This window comes from Pomacea canaliculata, linkage group LG6 (genome assembly GCF_003073045.1).
Source record: "Pomacea canaliculata isolate SZHN2017 linkage group LG6, ASM307304v1, whole genome shotgun sequence".
NCBI lineage: Eukaryota > Metazoa > Mollusca > Gastropoda > Architaenioglossa > Ampullariidae > Pomacea > Pomacea canaliculata.
In genome coordinates, this window is record NC_037595.1 from 9,770,302 (window position 1) to 9,790,192 (window position 19,891).

The 19,891-nt window shown below is 40.4% G+C and overlaps 2 protein-coding genes across 2 annotated transcripts in view; one reads left to right on the forward strand and one right to left on the reverse strand.

Moving 5' to 3' along the window:
- The window catches only part of LOC112565838, a 341,939-nt gene that overhangs the window by 74,242 nt on the left and 247,806 nt on the right, over positions 1-19,891 (reverse strand). The window lies entirely within an intron of this gene.
- Positions 1-19,891, forward strand: part of LOC112565815 (uncharacterized protein PB18E9.04c-like) — a 31,509-nt gene that overhangs the window by 1,633 nt on the left and 9,985 nt on the right. The window contains exons 2-8 of the mRNA XM_025241620.1: positions 2,545-2,883; positions 6,734-6,844; positions 12,472-12,646; positions 13,623-13,813; positions 14,247-14,394; positions 14,554-14,677; positions 15,360-17,820. Coding sequence (XP_025097405.1) covers positions 2,752-2,883; positions 6,734-6,844; positions 12,472-12,646; positions 13,623-13,813; positions 14,247-14,394; positions 14,554-14,677; positions 15,360-17,820 — 3,342 coding nt within the window. The 5' untranslated portion in view covers positions 2,545-2,751. The remainder of the gene's footprint in view (positions 1-2,544; positions 2,884-6,733; positions 6,845-12,471; positions 12,647-13,622; positions 13,814-14,246; positions 14,395-14,553; positions 14,678-15,359; positions 17,821-19,891) is intronic.

Genomic DNA, 19,891 nt, shown 5'->3' on the forward strand with positions numbered 1-19,891 from the left:
CAGCTGCCTTGATCTCAGAGATCCATACCCAAGAGGATAAACTGAAAATTTTATGACCATTTGCCATTTATAATATATATAGGAGGTGCATTTAAAAGATTATACAATAATCTAAAGCTTTATATCAAAACTAGCCCCGTGCACATCATACAGTTTGCCATTTGTTCTGCTTCTAAACTTCATTAATGACAGCCTACCATAAAAAAAAAGGTGAAATAATTTTGACATCATTTATTATCAGGATCGCATATTAGAGTAACTCAAAGTTGTTTTGTTTTTTTAAAAATAAAACAAAGATTTGAGCTTATTTCATCACAGGATTGAAGCATCTATGCAATACACTACAGTGAAATGTTTCCTTTACATAAATTGCATAATAAAGGGAAACAACAAAGTATTAAATAAAATTGAAGAATAACATTGAAGTAATTTATCACCCACTCAGAAAGCGTTGCCGATACTGATAAAGACTGGGTTTCCCACTAGGCTACCACTTGACATGAAGAGGTCATTCTCAACAAGAGTAAACTAAAAAATTGCACTTAACAGCAAAATATTCAAGCTGTCGTTTTTACCACATTATCTCTGTGTGACATCTTGACCATGGCAAGTTTAGTTGCTGAAAATAAGCTGCCATAAATGACTAGCTACAAGTTAGCTAGATAAGACTATGTATTTTATTTTATCTTAAAATTGTCAATGTCCTCATTTTGCTTTGCAAGAACTATTTCTTCCCAAGCTGTTACATTGAATCAACCAATATCAGATAGAACATTTGCAGTTTCTCTCATCTAACATGTGTTGCTAAGCTACAGGAGTAAACCTGCGCAGAGAGTCCACAGGAAACGTTGAATCCAAACCATTCAGTCATGACATCCATTTTAAGACAATGGACTGCCTGCTTACAACACTCAGTACACTACATGCTAGAGTCATAGTAACTGGTACTCATAAGCATCCACATTGTATTAATTCCTGTTGTTCACATGACCCCCCTCCCCCCAAAAAAAACCCCAACAAAAACCACACTTGTTTCAGTTGTCTTGGACTGCTTTCACATCTGTTATTTTATGAGAACAGGCTAAGAGTTATGCCTCCTGGACTTTGCACCATAGGGCAGCATTAAGAGTGCTACAATCATGCTGCAAACAGGATAGCAACATGTTCCTCATGTCCTGCTGCTTTGTTGTGGACTAAACAAAAGACCCACTTAAGACATGGGAATTATTAGTGGCAATAAAATCACAACTCTGTACAATTCTTATTGTGATTAAATCAGCAGTAATTGTTTAAATATTGCTGGATTACCTGTTGTGGCTATAAACTTGAACCAAAATATGTAGGACAGGTGACACTAGCCAGATCCTTACCTTCAAGGCACAAAATAATCATATATTCTTTCCCTACCATTTCACTTGGTGTCAACTCCAACCAATTTTTTTTTAAGTTAAACGATTTGTAGAGGATTTGTAGGAGTAGTAGGGAAACAGTGTGTTTTGGGAGTGAGTAAAGGGATAAAAGCCATGAAGACTTCATGTGAGAATGACGCAAACCAGTGATTAAAAAAAAAACCGCACACAAACACTTAAAAGGATTATCGATTGGGCTGGATGTGGTGACGATGGTAGGGGCAGACGAGTGGCAAGCGAAGCAGGAGGATGACTGACGGATTATGATAATGCCCCCCCCCCTACCATCACCACCACCACCGCCACTCCCCAGTGATAGACTGTGCGCAGCCCACACAGTTCCTGAAAGGCCTGACCTGTGTTTAGTGGTCGCCGAACGGAATGCGACAACAATTGGCGGTCCTGACAGATCATGCTGCTGTTTCAAAAGGCAGAAGTCTGTGAGATCAGATTCTAAATTCAGCCTTGCTGCGCACGGTGGCGGGTTGTCTCCCGCAACGACATCGATAGCGGGCCTTTTTCTCTACTGTCGTTAACAACGATTTCTCACCGAGACCAGCTTGGACGTGGGCTGGCAAAATAATCGGTTGTCCAATACCTAACCATTAATATTTCCTTGCTTGTTCAGTAGCATACATTTGTTGTTAATTACTACCACCTTTTCAGCTCATTAGGAATGGTCATTGAGTAATGTTGCTTCAGAGAAGCACAGTTATTGCGACAGTATGAAACTTTGCCATTTATTTTCTTGATTAGACTGAAATAAGGGTACTTAGTGTATGTGTTGGTTAGGTGTGTGTGTGTGCGCGCGCTGAGACTTAAAAGCAGAGAAATTGTTGTTTTCCTTGTTGATGTTGTAAATACTATTTCAGTATATTGAAAACATTTATTTTAAATATTGATTAATTTTCGTAGGAGAGGTAACAAAATCTTTGTATTGTTGTCAGATGTGCAGGTTTTATTGAGTTTATTTATGACTCACTGAGGGCATTTAAAACACATAAAACAACAAACAAAATGGATATACACCAAGAGCTGGGTATTACATATACAGTTCGACTTGCAGGTGTCATTAAAATTGAGCAGAAGAACTACTATAGATATTTTAATTGATTGTCATTCTTCTTATGTCCAGACTGGTGACCTGTGACCATGACCATAACTGCTGTGTGACTTGCTCAGGGATGTATCAGCAACTGACACATCCTCATTCACATCATCATCTGTATCAAAATCCACAAAACAGTAGGCAGAAACAGAAAGAAGAAGCATGCGGGAGAACTTACTTCCCAAAGGAACTTGTGAAGTCATCTCACACTTCTTTGATTTCGTGTGATGAAAGATGGCACTGGGCGCAACGCACATCAGTGTGGCAGGTTTTGACCTGCCCATGGATGAAAATGCTAATGGATACCCCTGGGGTCTTATTCAGCCTCAGGAGCTTGCCAGACTGTTGAGCAGTGGCACAGAGAAGGTGAGAATACATGGTGCTTATTTTGTTCTCTTGATCCTACCCCCCCACATTATTTTTAAAATATGTTATTTGTCATTTCATCATTAGGCTTAATGGTTCATGCTGTAATTTAATTGTGGTTCCAACTGCTGAAACAGTCTTCATGCATGTTTTTGACTTGTTCTTTGCCATAGGTTAGAAAGTAGAAAGTTGCTGCTTGAACTATTTTGAAGGCTTATATATTACATATATGTATTACAAATGTAAGAAAAGTGAGATGGTTGTATTTAGATGTCTCTTGTAGGGAATGAAACACAGTTATTTGATGATTCCTATCAGCGGACTGCTAACAAAAAGCTAAGGAGTTTTGCATTCAAGTTGCATGATTACAAATATCACCAGCCAATAGATATATGACATCTTGTCAGTGCTCAGAGAGTTTACAGTAACCAGCAAGCTCAGGCTTCAGCAGTCTTTGTCAAATGACTCCACTTCTTGATCACAAGATTGTGGCTAGCTATTTCAGTCTGTTCCCATAGAGGGAAAATAATCATCTGCAAGTCCTCTTTTACCCCCATTGCCTCAGCCCCCTACCCCAACCCCCACCTTGATATTATAGGCAAATGACTGCTAGTGTGCAAGCAAGCAGAATTAAATGTCCTGTCCCAAAAAAAAACTTTGAATGCTAGCATGACTCATGCTGGTCAGTGACTGGTATTGATATTGGAGGTAATAGGATAAACATTACTTGGTAAACACCACATGCTTCAGTCCCCAAGTCTAACACACTTGGCTGACAGATGTTGCAGAGGTAGCTATTCGTTGTCTCCACACTCTGCCATTTCCTGGTTGCAAATACTGATAAAGTTGTTTCCTTTTTAAAAAATGTTTACTTCCCCCCACCATCTCCTTTTATAATGATTTAAGATAGCTTATTTTGATAAAGGTTGAAGTAAATAATTTAAAGACTTTTTAAAAGTTAATTTTAACTTTGCAAGAAAAATAAGCACTAACCTGTTTTATGCATCAGATGAATGCTGTGTGAATCACTTTTGCTGAGAAGAGGGAAAAGTTGCAGGTGGTTGCCTTTTTATAACATTCCCTTAGTCCCTTAATACTGAAATACCTAAATCCTAACTGTTCATCTCCTACCCTCAAGCCTTCACTGACATATAACAAAGCAAACAGAATACTATTGTATAGCTTGTATTTTTTTTAAGATTATTTCTTCATCATATTTCTGACATCTTTTTGTAATCATGCTGCCTAGTTTTTTACATGAAAATTCCCCAAACTGAACATACACCTATATATATGCCATATGGATAATATGTTACATGATAAGCTGTCCTGTTCAAATATATGTCAAGCAGACACTTAAAGCTTAACTTGAATGTTTCATATTTTAATAGAGGAGAGTTGATGTAGCAACTGCTTCTGCTGGTAGCTGTGGCAGTATAAATCAGGCCACTTTTGGGGTTATCATTACACTGACTTGTGAACGCTTGATGCCTTTTTCCTATTGGCATAATCATAAGCATTCACAAGTCAGTATTTGAAATATATACTCTTCTTTACACCACACCACCCAACCCCATCTTTTTCACTGTCAAGCACACTTTTCCAAAATCATTACATTTGGACTATTCTGAGCTGTATTCAATTTTTTTTAATCAGTAAGATTCATTGTCACAAGATTCATATTCTCCTTCCTCCGGAAGTTGAGAAGAAAAAGATTATAGGCCTCTTCCTTGTTTCCTAAGAAGCATTTATGTGTGTTTCTATATCTTAGTTTCATAGTACCCTTGAGCAGTGCAGTGAGTCACCAGGACTCCTCCATTTTGAAAAATAATTTCAGCCACTTGCTAAATGTGTGTTGATGTTAGTAATAAAGTCCTTTGATTTTGTTCATTTCTATAACCATTATTAACATAAAGAGTAGTCCTGTCTGATGAAAATTGCATGAACTGTGTAATCTCTGTCCTGTTTATTTTGTTAATAACATTTTCCACACACACTTCTCAGATTTCTTGACTGTGTTCATTTCGTTCGCTTGACTATTGCAATTTTTCATTGTTCAGAGTAATGATTTCAACATTCTTAAATTGATGTATGTGTTGTATGTGTGTGTAAGAGAGAGGGAGAAGATTGAAGCAGTGAAATATTTTTATAAGAGAGGGGTCTGAACTAGGCTCATTGTGTCTGAAAAAGTCACATAGGACATGTTATGGGACGTTTGTGATATCTTGTACAAGACAAAACACGTTCTGTTACATGCAATCATATGCACTCCCTCTCTGACACACACACATATGAAAGGGGAGGGGGAAACAGTGGCAAAAGTTAAGAAGAATAAGTGTGACTCATCCATCCTTTAACCCTTTGATCTTGAATGTGGGAGCATCTGTTGACTTAAGCACCCAATAAAGTGTTCAGTGTAAAGGTGCAAGATGTTTATTTTTGTCTGAGCTGGGCATACTGGTGGTAGTTGTTCTTCAGTAGATGAGATTGTATGACTTGTTAAATATTTTTGTGACTGTGTGCTCCCACTGCTCACACATCTTTCCCCCTCCCAGCTTCCTTTACCCCCTAAGCTTTAGGGAGTGTCACTTTTTGCCTGTCTCTTCACCTCCCCCAATATCTCTTTTACAGGTGTGGTTACACACACATACAAACAAAACAAGAAAGAGGCTTACCTTTTTGGTTACTGAAAGATAATATAAGTTCTTCTTACCCTTTGAAGTAGATATTTCTCTGAACCTTTAATTGTATTGTATATTTGTATCATGTAGAGGGGATTTACAAAGTCTTTCACAGTTTACAGGTTTTAAGAAAAGTCTGGCTGTTACCTTTCAACTTTGTCCAAAACTAATGTCAAATATGAATTGAAGGATTTATTTGTTTTCAATGTAGCTATAATATTTTTGAAGTACCCTGCCTCATGTTGTTATAGGATTAGATTTTTGTTTTTAAAATGGGGATTAACTGATGTTATCCTTATTGCCATATTGGCTGCCCCTTGCAGAGTAAATGCGTCACTGTCCCTCTGACTCATCCCTTTTCCTTGCTGCCTGGAAAAATTTTTGTCTTAACATGCTAAGAAGTTTCATTTCCTTACATAAAATTTTTTTATCATGTGGAAATAGAAATTTGTTTACTATTGCAAATTGATCACAACTTTTTCTGTGAAGTTTTCTTTTCAAAGATGAGCATATTTAGGGATTTAGAGATTTATTTTTGATTGTTTTGGTGCAAGCACTTAACTCCATGAGCAGTAAGGCTGAGGATTGAGGGAGAGTAGTTAGAGCTACTCATCATTCACTTTAGGAAATGTTACGGGCAGAGTCTTTTCTCTGATCATCGTTTTACTGGTTAGGTGTTAAAAATCATAACTCGTGATGATAAGTTATAAGGTTGTGAGGAAAACAATTTTTTCCCATGCTGACACAGAGCTACGTGCAACATCTTTGAGTTTTCTTGAAGTCTTAGTTGTGAGGGTAAATTGCCCTGTGGCAAAATGAGAAATCAAGTGTCGGTATCTTATTGCCATGGTTACAAAGCAGTGCCCAAACCCTGCAGCTACTGCTTTATAATTACTCCCGGGCATTAGCCACTGCTTTATAATTGTAACTGTGGAGACAAGATGCTTGCTCTCGACTTTTTTCGTGTTGCCCAGTCTTACCTCACTTCATAATTGAAACATGGGCCCAGATGGAAACTGACCATCTGAAAGATCGACCAGAAGGCAGTGTTTGGGATTTTTTTCCCCCCTCTCGTTGACAAGAGAAATGCTAAGTAGTATCTTTTAAATAGTTTTTTAACTTGAATTATTGCAAAGATTGTGACACCTTTTTTTGTTGTTGTTTTGCAGATGCTTGTCGTGGACAGTCGCTCTTTCCTAGAATTTAACACCAGCAACATCCAGCAGTCTGTTAATGTCAGCTGCTCTAAACTGGTGAAGCGTCGGCTACAGCAAGACAAGGTAACCAGATTTAGGCAACAGGTGTAGGCCTTTTGGGATTCATTCTTCTTTTCATCGGCATCTGTATTCTTTTTGCTGTATTTTTTAAAAAAATATGATGACATGATCTCCAACCTCAGCTGTCAGTCGCTGATGGCACTGTTTCCCTGCTCTTAGGTTGGTTTGTGGATATTGTGTTACACACTGGAAGTAGACGTGCAACAATTCTGAGGTGGTCCCAAATATTTAGGGGGTTCAAAACACTATATTCCTAATGGAGCCATTGACAACCCTTTCAGGTAATAGTCCGCAAAGCAGTTGTCAATGTGTCCAAGGATACTGAATCCAGTTAAAAGAACATAAGCTCTGTCACAAATCTTTTCAATGACTTCTCTTTTTCTGGTGTCTGTCATATCTTTATAAAAGTTGATAAGGGAATTTTTTTTTTCAAAGTCTGGCTGTTTCTTATTTTTGCTGGGAGTTGGTGGGGGGGTTACGTGTGCTGGACAGTACAATAACTACTATCTCTAGTATTTGATACATATTTCAGTCAAGCTTTTTTATATACATTTTGAGTATTTTAGTGCAAGTGTTTAGCACTGCTGAACAAGGTGTGAGCACGGATAAGTATAGGTGGATTGCTGTCTGTATGCCGAGACCAATGCTTAGTCTCTTGCAAGTTCTCCACTGTTAGTCGCAGCGAGCTTTAACAATGAATGTGACTAAACCGGAAGATTTTTACAAATCTGCCTCATTTGAGTAGTTCATCTGAAATGTGAATAAACCGGAAGCTTTGTACACACAATACCCACAACAAAGTAATGTTGTGAAAGTGAAAGGAGCTTATAGCATTGTTTTTCCTATAAAGAAAGGGGCAATAAATAAATAAGTTTACTAATTGAAATGTCTTAATAATGTTTTTGAAAAAAAAAAAACTATCAGCAGCATCAGGCAGCGACTCTCTTCGGAGTTGTGATAGGAAAAGAAGAGCATAAATGTAGACGCCTGAAGGACACCAATGGTGACGACCAGATGACTGACAGCGGTGTCGTAATACATGTGTCGGGTATCAGGAAGGTCGCGGAGTAAATCGAGCAAACGACAGCGTACCCCTGCCCCGATCTCGACCCCCCCCCACCACCACCACCACCACCACCACTCTCACTCACTGGAGCTTTTTTAAATATTTTTTTTGCACGTGACGGAGGTGGGGGGATGGGAGGGTTCAGGATAAAGCAGCCAGGCCGTCGCTGCAAGGCTGTGTGGGTTCTGGTTCGTCTCAAGGAGGGTCGAGAGTGCAAAGTGCGGATGAGTAAGCCTGGTGGGTTTTTTTTTTTTTGCACCTGCGCACGCTTACACACGCACACCGTGTGCACGCACTCCGCGTGCTGCGACCTATGCTCGGGGTCGGAGGGGACGTCCGTTGAATAATCAGGCTTTCTGATGATCACACTAGCGAACGCTTCCCACCTGCTCACTTGCCTACTATTCCCACCGCATGCAGGCGCACACTTTCGGTGATATCAAGGACGCGCGAACTGTTTCATGGCGAGAGAACAGGGAAAGTATCATCTCATACCTTTCAGCATCGCTTGCCTAAACTTCCCGGTCCTCTCCCGAGGAGTCTTTTGCCCCAACTCCCTCTTCCGCACATACAAAAAATTCTCGACAGAGAGAACGCCCGTCTTGAGAGGTACATACGTACTTTCGTTTGGCGGTAGATGGCCTGGGTTCCTTTGTGTGCTTGTAACTTTTAAAAACTTTGTTATTGTAGTAACACAGGAAATCTTGCGTGTCTGACAAATTTAATATCTGCACGAGGGCAGCAATGGTCCCCATAGTGGCCTTAGTCCCTGGCACGGCGTAAAATACAAATCCTCATAGTGGTATATGAACGCGGTGAATATCCGCGAAGTAGCAGCGTTATATTTATTTTATTCTTTATATATAAGTCTTTATAAACCCTTCCCACACTCCTATAAATCTTGCCCACACTCTTAGAAACACTTCATATGCTCTTAAATACTATCTACACTCTTAAACTTACGTAATTTTAACAACATAAAATTTTATATGGTACACACTACTGTGGTTGGTCGCCTTCCATTCCGTCAGCCACCCGTGTGCCGTGTACACTGTACAATCACGTTGGTAAACTTGCTCAAGCGGCAGTAGCGGACAGTTTTATATTTTTTATATTGTTTGAAATTTTTTGGGAAAAAAAATAGTTAAAATCACAAAATATTTTATATATACCTATATAACGCAGAATCCCGTAAACTCCGCGATACAGACTTTTTTTTTAAAAAGGAAACCGCGATACAGTGAAGCCGCAATAAGTGAACCGCGATGTAGAGAGGGACGACTGTAATGCTAGAAGTTGTCCGTCACTCCCACTTCTCTTTGTTAACCACTGGAACCATCTTTAGCGGTTCCTAGGAGTGGGAGGAGATTGCAGCGGCATTATGTGCACGAGTTCACACACACAGAATAAATACAGAATGAACAGGTGAAAACGGAGAGCTATAAAGACTTTTCACAGATGGAAAAGCCATTGCTGCTGGGAACAACTTGCTTTGTGGTGCATTTGCGGGTTTTTTGCGGGTTTTTTTTTATTATTTTTTAGTCTAAAAGTAATGTCGTACAATGCTGAGATGATTCTCCTTGCACTGCTTGCCCCGCCCAGTATTTTTGTCACGTCAGAAAAAGAGGATAAAATAAATCATAGGCAGCTGAGCAGTTTTTCCTCGCAGTATTAGGCACGTGTAACGGCACACTACCCCAAAGGAAGCGAAACCGACATAGTCATCGTTATACAATCGGTTTGCGCTATTGATCTTTTATTGGGTACAAACTATCTGATTCATAGTGTGAGTCATTGCCTGCTGTTGACAGCAGCTCTACTTTTCACTGGCCTTGGCCTCTGTGGTAAGGTGCACAAGTGAAAAAGATGATCTTGAAAATCAATGTCCAGATTCATTATAGGTTGTACTTTTAAAGGGCAGTATCTGGAATCTGAAATGGATGTGATGCTAAATGCTTTTCCTTCCTCCGCTCTACACGGAAACACATATTAAGTAAATTACAAAAAAATGCCTTCATAATGCGTGCGTCACCCAAATGCTTAGCTAGTTTATGCAATCCATTAAACATGGTGAAGAGGTTAAGGGTATCTGAGCAACTGATCGACTTCATATCCATTTTTGTATCAGAGGGAGATTTTATTCTTATTATTAGTTCTTAACTTCAATGTTCATTTGATAAGAAGATACTCGTACCTAGTCATTAATTGGCATTTTGAGGAGAAGGGTTGATAAAGGGGTCGATGCCGGAATACCCGGAGAGAACTGACGGCCACCCCGTAACAGGTATTGTATATGCAGAGAGAAACACATGCCGCCACCGCCCCCGAAGAAATCAGACCCCGACCATCCTCAAAATATTGGTGACGGCAGAGCTCGTCTTGGACGTCACGAACTCGTGGTTGGGGGTCGAAGCAATGGCGTCTCGTCTCCTTTGCTGCGATGATTCACGCACAGCTGCTCCCAGCGACCCAAAAATTAAAAGAAAAAAATCTTTGTGAGCAGTAGTTCCTTGTGTGAAAACGAGAGAGGGAGAGGTAATGTTAGCTATCACCTTGTGCCTGTTTGGGCACAGTTTGCCCTTGCGAAAGGATAGAGCGACACTGACAAAAACAGTTAACGGTGGAAGGGGTGGCTGATGATTATCCTTCACCCTTGAAGATTAAACAACACTTCCGCGTCAGCTGACGAGGAGAACGGCTGCATGGCGTCCTTAGAAACGGGATTACATGACATGCAGTCCAGTTGCAGTAGTCCTGGGGCAGTGTTCATGAAGCGAATTATCGTTCTGGGCAAATTGAGGGCAAGCATCTTATTTCCGTAGTTATAAAGTGGGTTGCTTTAACTCGGGGTATACGGCTTCGGGTGACATCCCAAACATCGCCACCCTCGATTACCCGATATAAGTAGTCCGTGCCCGATTTTGTCATCCCTTTGCTGCCCATGTAATCAGTAAGTCTTTGGGCTCGTGGAGCAGGAAGACAGGCTGCCAGAAAGATAAATGCGTCATAGCCAGGGTCGGTGCCAACATGCCGGAGAGATCACTGCGGATACCCACACCCCAATCTCTCGCAATGCGCGCGAGGGTGTCGTTGGTGACGGTCGAATGGGCTTCGTGTTGGAGAGTGACAACGGAAGACCGTGTAGAACCGTTCTATTTGCGATCTTTTGCTGCAGCTTCACTCGGAAGGGGGATGGGAAGGGTAAAGCATAGGCGGCGCCCACTCAAGGCTGGTAGCGCAACATTTTACTCTTCACCATTGCTTTATTCATCCCTTCTAGTCTGACCACTACACCATTTTCTTCTTTGGTTTTACTTTAAAACAAGGACTGGGAAGCATGTTTTATTAGTGTCCAGGCTTAGAGTTTAGAATGAAACATGCATGCAGAGTCATGACAAACCTGCATACATATTTGTCGGCATGAAAGACTGTACTTCAAAACATATTTTGACCAAATATTTTAGAATCATCTTGTATGAGTGTATGCGCTGTCAGAGCTTTCCTTTATCTCTCATGCTCCTCAGGAAAGAGAGAAGGGAGGAGTTGCTAAAGGGGAGTGAGTCAATGACCAGGAATGTTAAAAGGCCAGGAGGATGAATCCTTTTGTTCATACCTGTCCTTGCCTCCTCCTTTGTTTTAGCAGGTTTGCAGTGTAGCTCTCCAGTGTCAGAGCATCTCCACTTTCCCAACCTCCTCTCCTGTGAGAGAGAGCATGCCTGTATTTACATGTGTGTTTTGTGCCTAGATTTATTTTGCGACTTAGTTATATTTTCTATAGTCTCTCAGAACCTAATCAAGAATTTAAAAAATTCATCCACTCAAGACCCAAATCGTAACCTCGTGATAAGAATGCAGAACATGGCTGTTACATTCCGTATTATGTGGATTATCACTAGATGTCTAACTTACACTCCCCACCGCCTTGGCTCACCACAGCTGGGTTAGTGAGGCACCAGCTTTTTCCATTAATCTGTTTTCATTCATCTCAGTCTTGTCTTTTAGAGCTGGTCTTGGTTTGAAGTCAGCAAGTTGTTGGTCACGCCTTTGAAAGTGAGGTGTAGCAGGTGATCAATTAGTCACAGGGAGATATGAAGGGAAGGGTGGACATCAGTAGTGATGCACACTTTCATTTTTAGTGATTATATGTGCTGTCTATTCTTGTTTGTTGCCACTCACAGAACCTCACATATTCCTGTTTTGTTCTGAAGTGAAATGCGATTGTATGTGCGCATATTCATTGTGTGTACATATGTGTGAAAGTTTTGTACATAAAATATTTTAAAAAATTTAAATGCTTATATTTCAAAACAGGAGACAGCTATTCACCACAGAGTTTTAGACTTGGGATCTTGTGATGAACTACAGTACTAATAGCAGTAATTTTAGGTAGTACTTAATGTTTGCTATGTGACTAACAAAATTTACAATACTCAGATGTTTAAAAAATAATATCATTATCATCACACTTTCACCATTGCCATTGGCCGTTTGCTTGTTGTTTTGACTGGAACAGTCAATGTGCAGTTTTCTTTTGTTATCTTTGGCTGGGACATAATTTGTGCAGGTCCATATCCGAGAGCTGTTGAGTCAGACCTGCCATGTGGACACAGATGACACTTGGGATGTGATTGTGTATGACCAATGTACTGAGGACCCCGGCATCTTCACCACAGACAACTTTGTCCATGTCCTGCTACAAAAGCTGGCCTCCACATTCAACAGTGTCAACTTCCTGTCAGGTATGAAGTCTAGCAGAACTTTTTTGTGGGTATTTCAGAAATAGGCCTGTTGCTTGTTCAAGCATATTATTCTCAGTATTTTTTTACACCTGCTCTGCCCTGTTATTGTTATTTGCCTCCATAGTTGATATTATTTCATATCTTCCACTCCTATTTTTCCAAATTAAAATTAATTATAATATAGTATTAATATTGAATGCTCCTCTTGCACCCCTCCTAGTGCCTGTAACCATGCAGTCCTTTTCATTGGCAAGTGTGTAGTGTATCTGGGATGGGTGATTGACGTCTTGATACAAAACATGTTATGACACATGGCACTTCCAGTTTTGTCAGCATGGGCAGTAAGAGACCAACATGTTTGCCTGATGCAGGTTCTTATCACTGTGCCATATTGCATAGGATTACAGGTTATCACACAGGTAGCAACCTCAGGTTTGTTTCCATTCTCATGATAGTACCCAGAAGTGAATAGTTCAGTCAGTGTGGTTAGGCACCAGGTATTGGTGACAGGATATTAAGAACAGCATGTCATGCTATCATGATGGTCTTCATGGAAGAAGAAAATTCACATGCAGTTAATTTTCTTACTACCCTTATGTTGTGGATTAGACAGACCTATGGTTTTAAAGTCTTCTTTTCTTCTGGGTGTTTTGATTGCCTTATATTTTTTATTTTTGTTTTGATTTATAGGTCCTTAAAGACTTTCTTAGTAGTCTGTTCATAAGAAACTCCATTTAATGGAGCCAGACCATAGAGACTTGAAGCATTGGCTCCAGTGGAAAAAAGCCCTATAAACTGAATCATTAGATTAACTGCAGCTTATAATATATATTTTGTTTAATATTGGTTAAGAGCTCCATTAAAGCTGGGTATTACCTGCTCCAACAAGGAGCTATGAATGTACATTAGTCAGCATGTGCATACATATACTTTGTCATGGGAAATATACTGACCATATGATGCCGTTGTTTTTCAGGAGGCTTTCTAGCATTTCAAGCAATGTATCCAGGGTTGGTTGAGAGCAAAGTGAACAGTAGTTACCGATGTACAGCTCTGACCTCACTCTCGCAACCCTGCCTGCCAGTCAGTAACATGGGTCCCACTCGCATTCTGCCATTTTTATACCTGGGCTCTCAGCAGGATGCATTGTCTCTTGAAACAGCACAGGTGACTTTATCCTAAAGTTCTATTCAGAAAGAACAAAAGGAGGTGGTTTCATGCATTGTGTGTGTGTGTACACTTTTGTGCATAAAGAAAGAACAGTAATATTTCAGGGTTTTTTTTCTATGTCTTTTTCTACATGCTCTTCCTTCTTTTTTCTACATGCTCTTCCTTTCCCGTCTGTTCCTCCATTCTCTCTCTCTCACCCACACAAAATTTGCTTTTTCTTGCCATTTTTCTCTTTTCCTTGTCAATTCTCTTTGCCAGGGTGACAGAGTCTACAACCTTGTCCCAGAATTGATTATAGCTTGAAGAGAAAAGTGTTACAGAAGCAGGTTTAAACAAGTACCTTCAAATTGCAGTTGCAGTCTGCTTTTAAATACACAACTTGAGCATTGTAAATAACATTTTAATGAAAAAGAATTCATTTTGTTTGCAGATCAATGGCATAAACTATGTGCTTAATGTTAGCACAAACTGTCCCCGCCCTCCACACGTACAGGAGGGCCACTTCTACCGCATTCCCATCAGCGACAACTATAATGAAAAGATTCTTCCTTTCTTTCCTGATGCATTCCAGTTTTTGGGTAAGTTAGCTGGAGATTTGACTCATTCTCTGCCTTACCAATAGTGTGTGTTGGACGTTGTGTATGTGTGTGTGTGAGAGAGAAAAGAAAAGGTTTTAGGGAAATTGAGTCCTGTTTAATTCCCAGCTGGTGATAACAAACATTTCTTTTAATTGGCAGACAAAGTCCATGAGGCAAATGGTTGTGTGCTAGTACACTGTCTGGCTGGCATTTCACGCTCTCCAACCCTTGCAATAGCATATATCATGAAGCATATGCGCATGTCATCCGATGACGCCTACAGGTAAAGCAATATTTTAAATGTACCATATTTCAGCTATTATTGAAATTTTCAACTGTCATCTCTTGGTATATTCAGAAGCAAGAACTTATTTATGCTGTCGAACTTCTATAAGTTGACCTTCAGTTAGTCAAAATTCTCCCTAACTTAAATTTTAAACATCATTTGGTTGGTTTTTTATTAAACCAATGAATTTTCAACTTCTGTATCTTATATCAGCCTAGCCAAAAACTTCCACACATCGAATAATGTTAAGCCAGTCAGCATTAAATGAAATGAAACCATTTGAAAAGACATTGGAAAGTGTAAAATCATGTACTTTTAATTTTTTTAAAAGAATGACAAGAAATAAACATTTGGCTAAAATAAAACGCCCACTATGAAAAAAATGTTCTTTTTCTGACAAACTTCCTTAACTCAAACCTTCTGTAAGTTGATGTTTTTCATCGGTCCCTTGAAGCTGACTTATAGAAGTTTGACTGTAATATATAGTCATACCATACTGATCTTTTTAGTATTTTTAATTTTTAGATTTTGTTTCCAAAAGATCCTGCTCATAAGATGCAGAATCATGAAATTGTCATTATAAATTCATGTATGCATGCTAATACATATGTGTGTGTTTGTGCAATGTTTATACATTTTTGTATCTCTTTGGTAGTTTAAATACATAATATTTTTATAGGTATGTAAAAGATAAACGGCCAACTATCTCACCCAATTTCAACTTCCTGGGCCAACTTTTGGAATATGAGGCACTAGTGCGGCGAGAAGAGGAAGAGGAACGGCTGAAAGCTCAGGTGATGGGGGCTGATGAGGGCCCCACTCAACCTGCCATCAGTGAACACCCGTCACCAGTTGCCATGGATCTGCAGGTCTGCAGTCCCCTATCACCTGGACCAAGCTCATCGCATTCTTGTACCTCTTTCTTCCTTGATCAGGAAACGGGCTTTCCTGGTCCATGCATTGAAGCCAGCGACAGGGCTACGAACAGCACCATCGGCACCAGTGACAGTCAGTCGTGCAGCTTGCCATTGTTGCAGTCAGAGACCTCACTTCCTGGGCTTCCTTCTCAGACTGCAAATCTTCCTGCACCTTTTCCTGGGCCATGTGATGACCAGCCATCTACATGCTGCTCCAGGTTTACAACCTCCAGCACTCTGTCAGAACCACAACAGCCTCAACACGTGCCCATGACTGGTTCTCCCTTTCCTGGTCCACCAGACTCTGCTTCTGGTAGTTTACCACACCAGGGACCACGCTACAAACTCAAGTCTGACTCTGGGGAAAAGTTAAGCTGTGTGGGGCGAGTGCCTAGTGTGTGTGACTTTCCTGTTGCTGGCCCTGTAGTCAAGGGACTTAGTAATGGTCTTCATACAAATTTTCATCCCCTTGTTGGTGGGAAGATCTTCCCAAACTCAAGGAAAACAGGGTTAGGCAGCCAGAGTATGGATTGCATCGCTAGTGCAGCTGTGTCCCAAGCAGGGTTTTTCACCTTGACAAAGAAGACACTAAGTGCAGCACATCTCAGAGACTTCAGTTGTTTAGAGTCAAAACAAGTGCAGAAAAACTTTCATCAGAATTCAGCACCTCTCTCGTTTCAAACTGACTCCACTGCTGGAAGTTTGCCCCACAGTGCATCCCACATAGAGAGTAGTTCTCGAACTTGTGTCACATTTTCCTCAGGTCCCTTCAAACCATGGGCAAATCCTCTGGAACGCCCTTTCACATTGGATCTCAGTCCAGTGTCAGATGTGGAAAAAGATTCTGATATCAGCAGTTCAGAGCCCACCACGCCTGACAGACCTGTTGTGATTCCACCATCATCACTGCCACTTAAAAAATTGGAAGGTGGTGCGGTACGGTTGCATAGAGTTGCTAAACCAATGCAGTTGAACATCAGCACGCCACCACTGCACATGCTTCCCTCTCCAACATCAGCTATGGCACGCCTTAATGTATCTGCTGTCTCTCCCAACCAGGAGTCGCCCTTGCATGTTCCAGAGGCAGTCAGAGCCTCTCACAATTCTCAGGACCTTTCATTGGTAACTGAAGAGTTACCATTCTATCGCTTCCCTACCACATCATTAGACCAGTTGAATTTTACACCCTGCTATGTGCCCACCAGTGATGGGACATCTTTCCTTACCTCCAACCAAAAGCAGACCAAAGCATCAGTTCTGCCTCTTGTGCCTGATAATGCTATCCCTCAGCTTTACGCCAATCACACACAAACCAGGACTGGAGGCATGAAACGCACCATCAGTGCAACCATCTGTGAGACCAAGCCTTCGGAACCCACGTCTCCCATGTCCATCAGCAGCCTGGGGTCGCCAACTGGTTCTTTGGTGTCCATTGGGTCTCCTACCAGCTCCCTGCCTGCAAAGATGGCTCTTCGTAGCAAAGAGACAAGTCGGTCCTGGCGACAGCAAGAAGAGTCGCCTTCCGAATCCGGGTCTGGTGGATCGGGAGATCCCACTTCTCCAATGTCCATCTCTAGCAACAGCAGCTCCTCTGGGAGCTCATCCATTTCCTCACCAACATCCAGCAGCACTGCCGCAGTGAGTGTTGTGAGCACCAAGGTTGTGCTGCGGTCACGGGACAAGTCAAAACACAACAGTGTGCGCCCTAACAGCATTGCCTTCTCATCTTACCCAACATTTGATTTGGGTGCCGAAAACTCTGCCTCTCCCTCAGCTTTCGGGGTGGGATCATCTTCACATGACGACACCTCAGAGGCCTACATGGCTGGAAACCACCACAAGAAGCTGCGGTCCAGTGGCACAAACTCAGAACCGAGTTCAGAGCGTAAGTTTCGTTGGGGACGTTACTCCGAGCGAGAGGTTTATCGTCAGATTACAGCAGCCATGGAGAATGCCATGCTTCGGACGCAAGTGTATGAGGCATCTCGCAAAGCTCGCAGTCTGGATGACATTCTAGCCTCGGAGGATTTGCACATGGGTTCTGTGTGCCAGTGCACTGTGTTTTCTCAGGTGCCTCGTCGGTGTGGAGTGCCGGTGGGGCTTGACCACTTCCCTCCCTCCCAGTGCTGCTGTGGTGCAGCCACTGAGCCATACCAGTCCAACTCTAGCATATCATCAGGTGGCAGCCATGGTTCTCTTCACGGCAGCATGGAGATCATTCAGGTATCTTGAGACCAGTGTCAAATGGTACTTCACAAGTGCATCCATCCACCCAGCTTCCAGTTTTACCACCCCTCCCCTCCCCCAACCAGTTCTCATCTGCAGCCAACTGCTTCTCATCATAAAGCCTTCTCCATGTGTGTTTGACATCTTTTTTTTTCATCTTCTCAGAATGATGGCATTCTTGACAACAGTTGTCTCACTGCCACGTTTAAACTGATTCATTGATAATTAAATATACTTTCACTTTTATCCATTGACTTGATGTTCATTCATCAGTTCTACTAACATAATTTTCACAAGTTGTTCTTTTCTTTAGTTGTTTTTATTTATTTTTTTTTTTTTGTGTGTAATTTTTTCATATTTTACTGCACAGAATATTTTTACTCTGATAAACATGGGCCATTATTATTAGTCCATTCAAGCTTATACTACCATCTGAAGATAGACTTTTTGTTACTCATTTTGCCAGTGAAAATACCCTATATTAAACGGGCAGATGTAGAAAAAAATGTTAGTCTGTATTTTCATGTTCCTTTAACTAGTAGTCATTAGATATTACTGCTATTAATATTATATAATTTAGGTTTGATGTCTGTTTTTTAAAGATAGCTGACAGAAGAAATCACGGAAGTGATATTTTTTAAAAAAGGGGAGCAGGTTTTTCCATTAGTACACAAAAGAAAACTTAAGTCTAGAAAAAAACTGTTGTTGGTGTCTCAAAAAGTAGCATGTATTGTAACATGTTTTGATTTTGTGGGTGTCTTTTTATTTTTTTTTTTTAAAAGATGTTTTTTGTGAGGATAGAATCCTAGAAAGAACAGCAAATTTTATGTGAGCAGTAAATTAAAAATTCAGAAATGACCATGAATAATGACCTTAGGTTGTGCACAGGAGTTTTCCTTCTTGTTTCACTTACTAGGCAGTTTTTGGATGACCATTCACTCTATGATAGGCACTGGCAGTGGGATAGCTTAGCATGTGTGTTGGGTGGCATGTTTGCATCATCTGTTGAATAGATTTTTCATTTTGTGCTCCTGTGTTGATTCCACATCTTTGTTATCCTGCCACCATCTAATCTCTCTTCCCATTCCATTCTTTTCCCTAACCTGGGATGAATAAGGAATAAGACTTGTTGCTCTTTAAGAGCATGCTATTGTTAGGTGGTGGTTAATTTAACATTATCGTTTGGAATGGTTTGCATATCACCGTATAATCAGTCCCAAAGATGAAGTTTACGTAGTCTGCATGTTCTTGATATCCCGATGCCATTCAGCCAGTGTTTCCCATCCATAAAAACAATAAAATTCCAGATGTTTTGAAACCCCTGTGGTAATGATCTTTCAGCTCTCAGATAAAATTAAGTTGTTAATTGCAGTGATCTCAAATATAAAGAACTCCTTAATTTATTGGTGCCATGTTGTCATGCGTGTAAACTTGTGCACTGATATTTAATAACAGGTAATGATGAAATAGCTATCTTGTGCCTAGTTTATTACAAAATGTCTGACATAATGAGACATCTGATTTAAACTCAGTTTAGACTCTTGACACCCAATTGTTTATATTACCCCCTTGGCAAATTTCTTGACATGCTTTGGATTCTTTCTTTGATATGCATGTTTCTATGTGTTGGGAAATACTGGTTCAGAAGTAGCTGTTTTAAGTCTTTTTTGTAATTTTACTTTTGTTTTTATGGCTTTTTTTGTTTGTTTTATTTTTAGTCTTTATATGATGAAGTGTGGATTTCATTTTGTTCAAAAGATAAATACATGTTCAGATTATTCACGTGTTGCATGCAAGTTTCATAATGACAATTGTGCATTGTGAAGTCATTTGTGGTAAGATGTTTTTTCACCATAGTATTCTTTTACTTTGTATTTTCAAAGCATTGTTTAGTAAAAGTTACTTTTGTTGCATTAAGAGATATTAAACCATTTAGCGCCTTATGGCTTATATTTAGTTGGATCACAGTTTGGTGAATCCCTTTTGGTTGTTTACAAATTAACTATATGTAAGATGGGTAGCATTGATTTTGTGTCAATGTAAATTACTTTAGAAATGGCAATCAAAT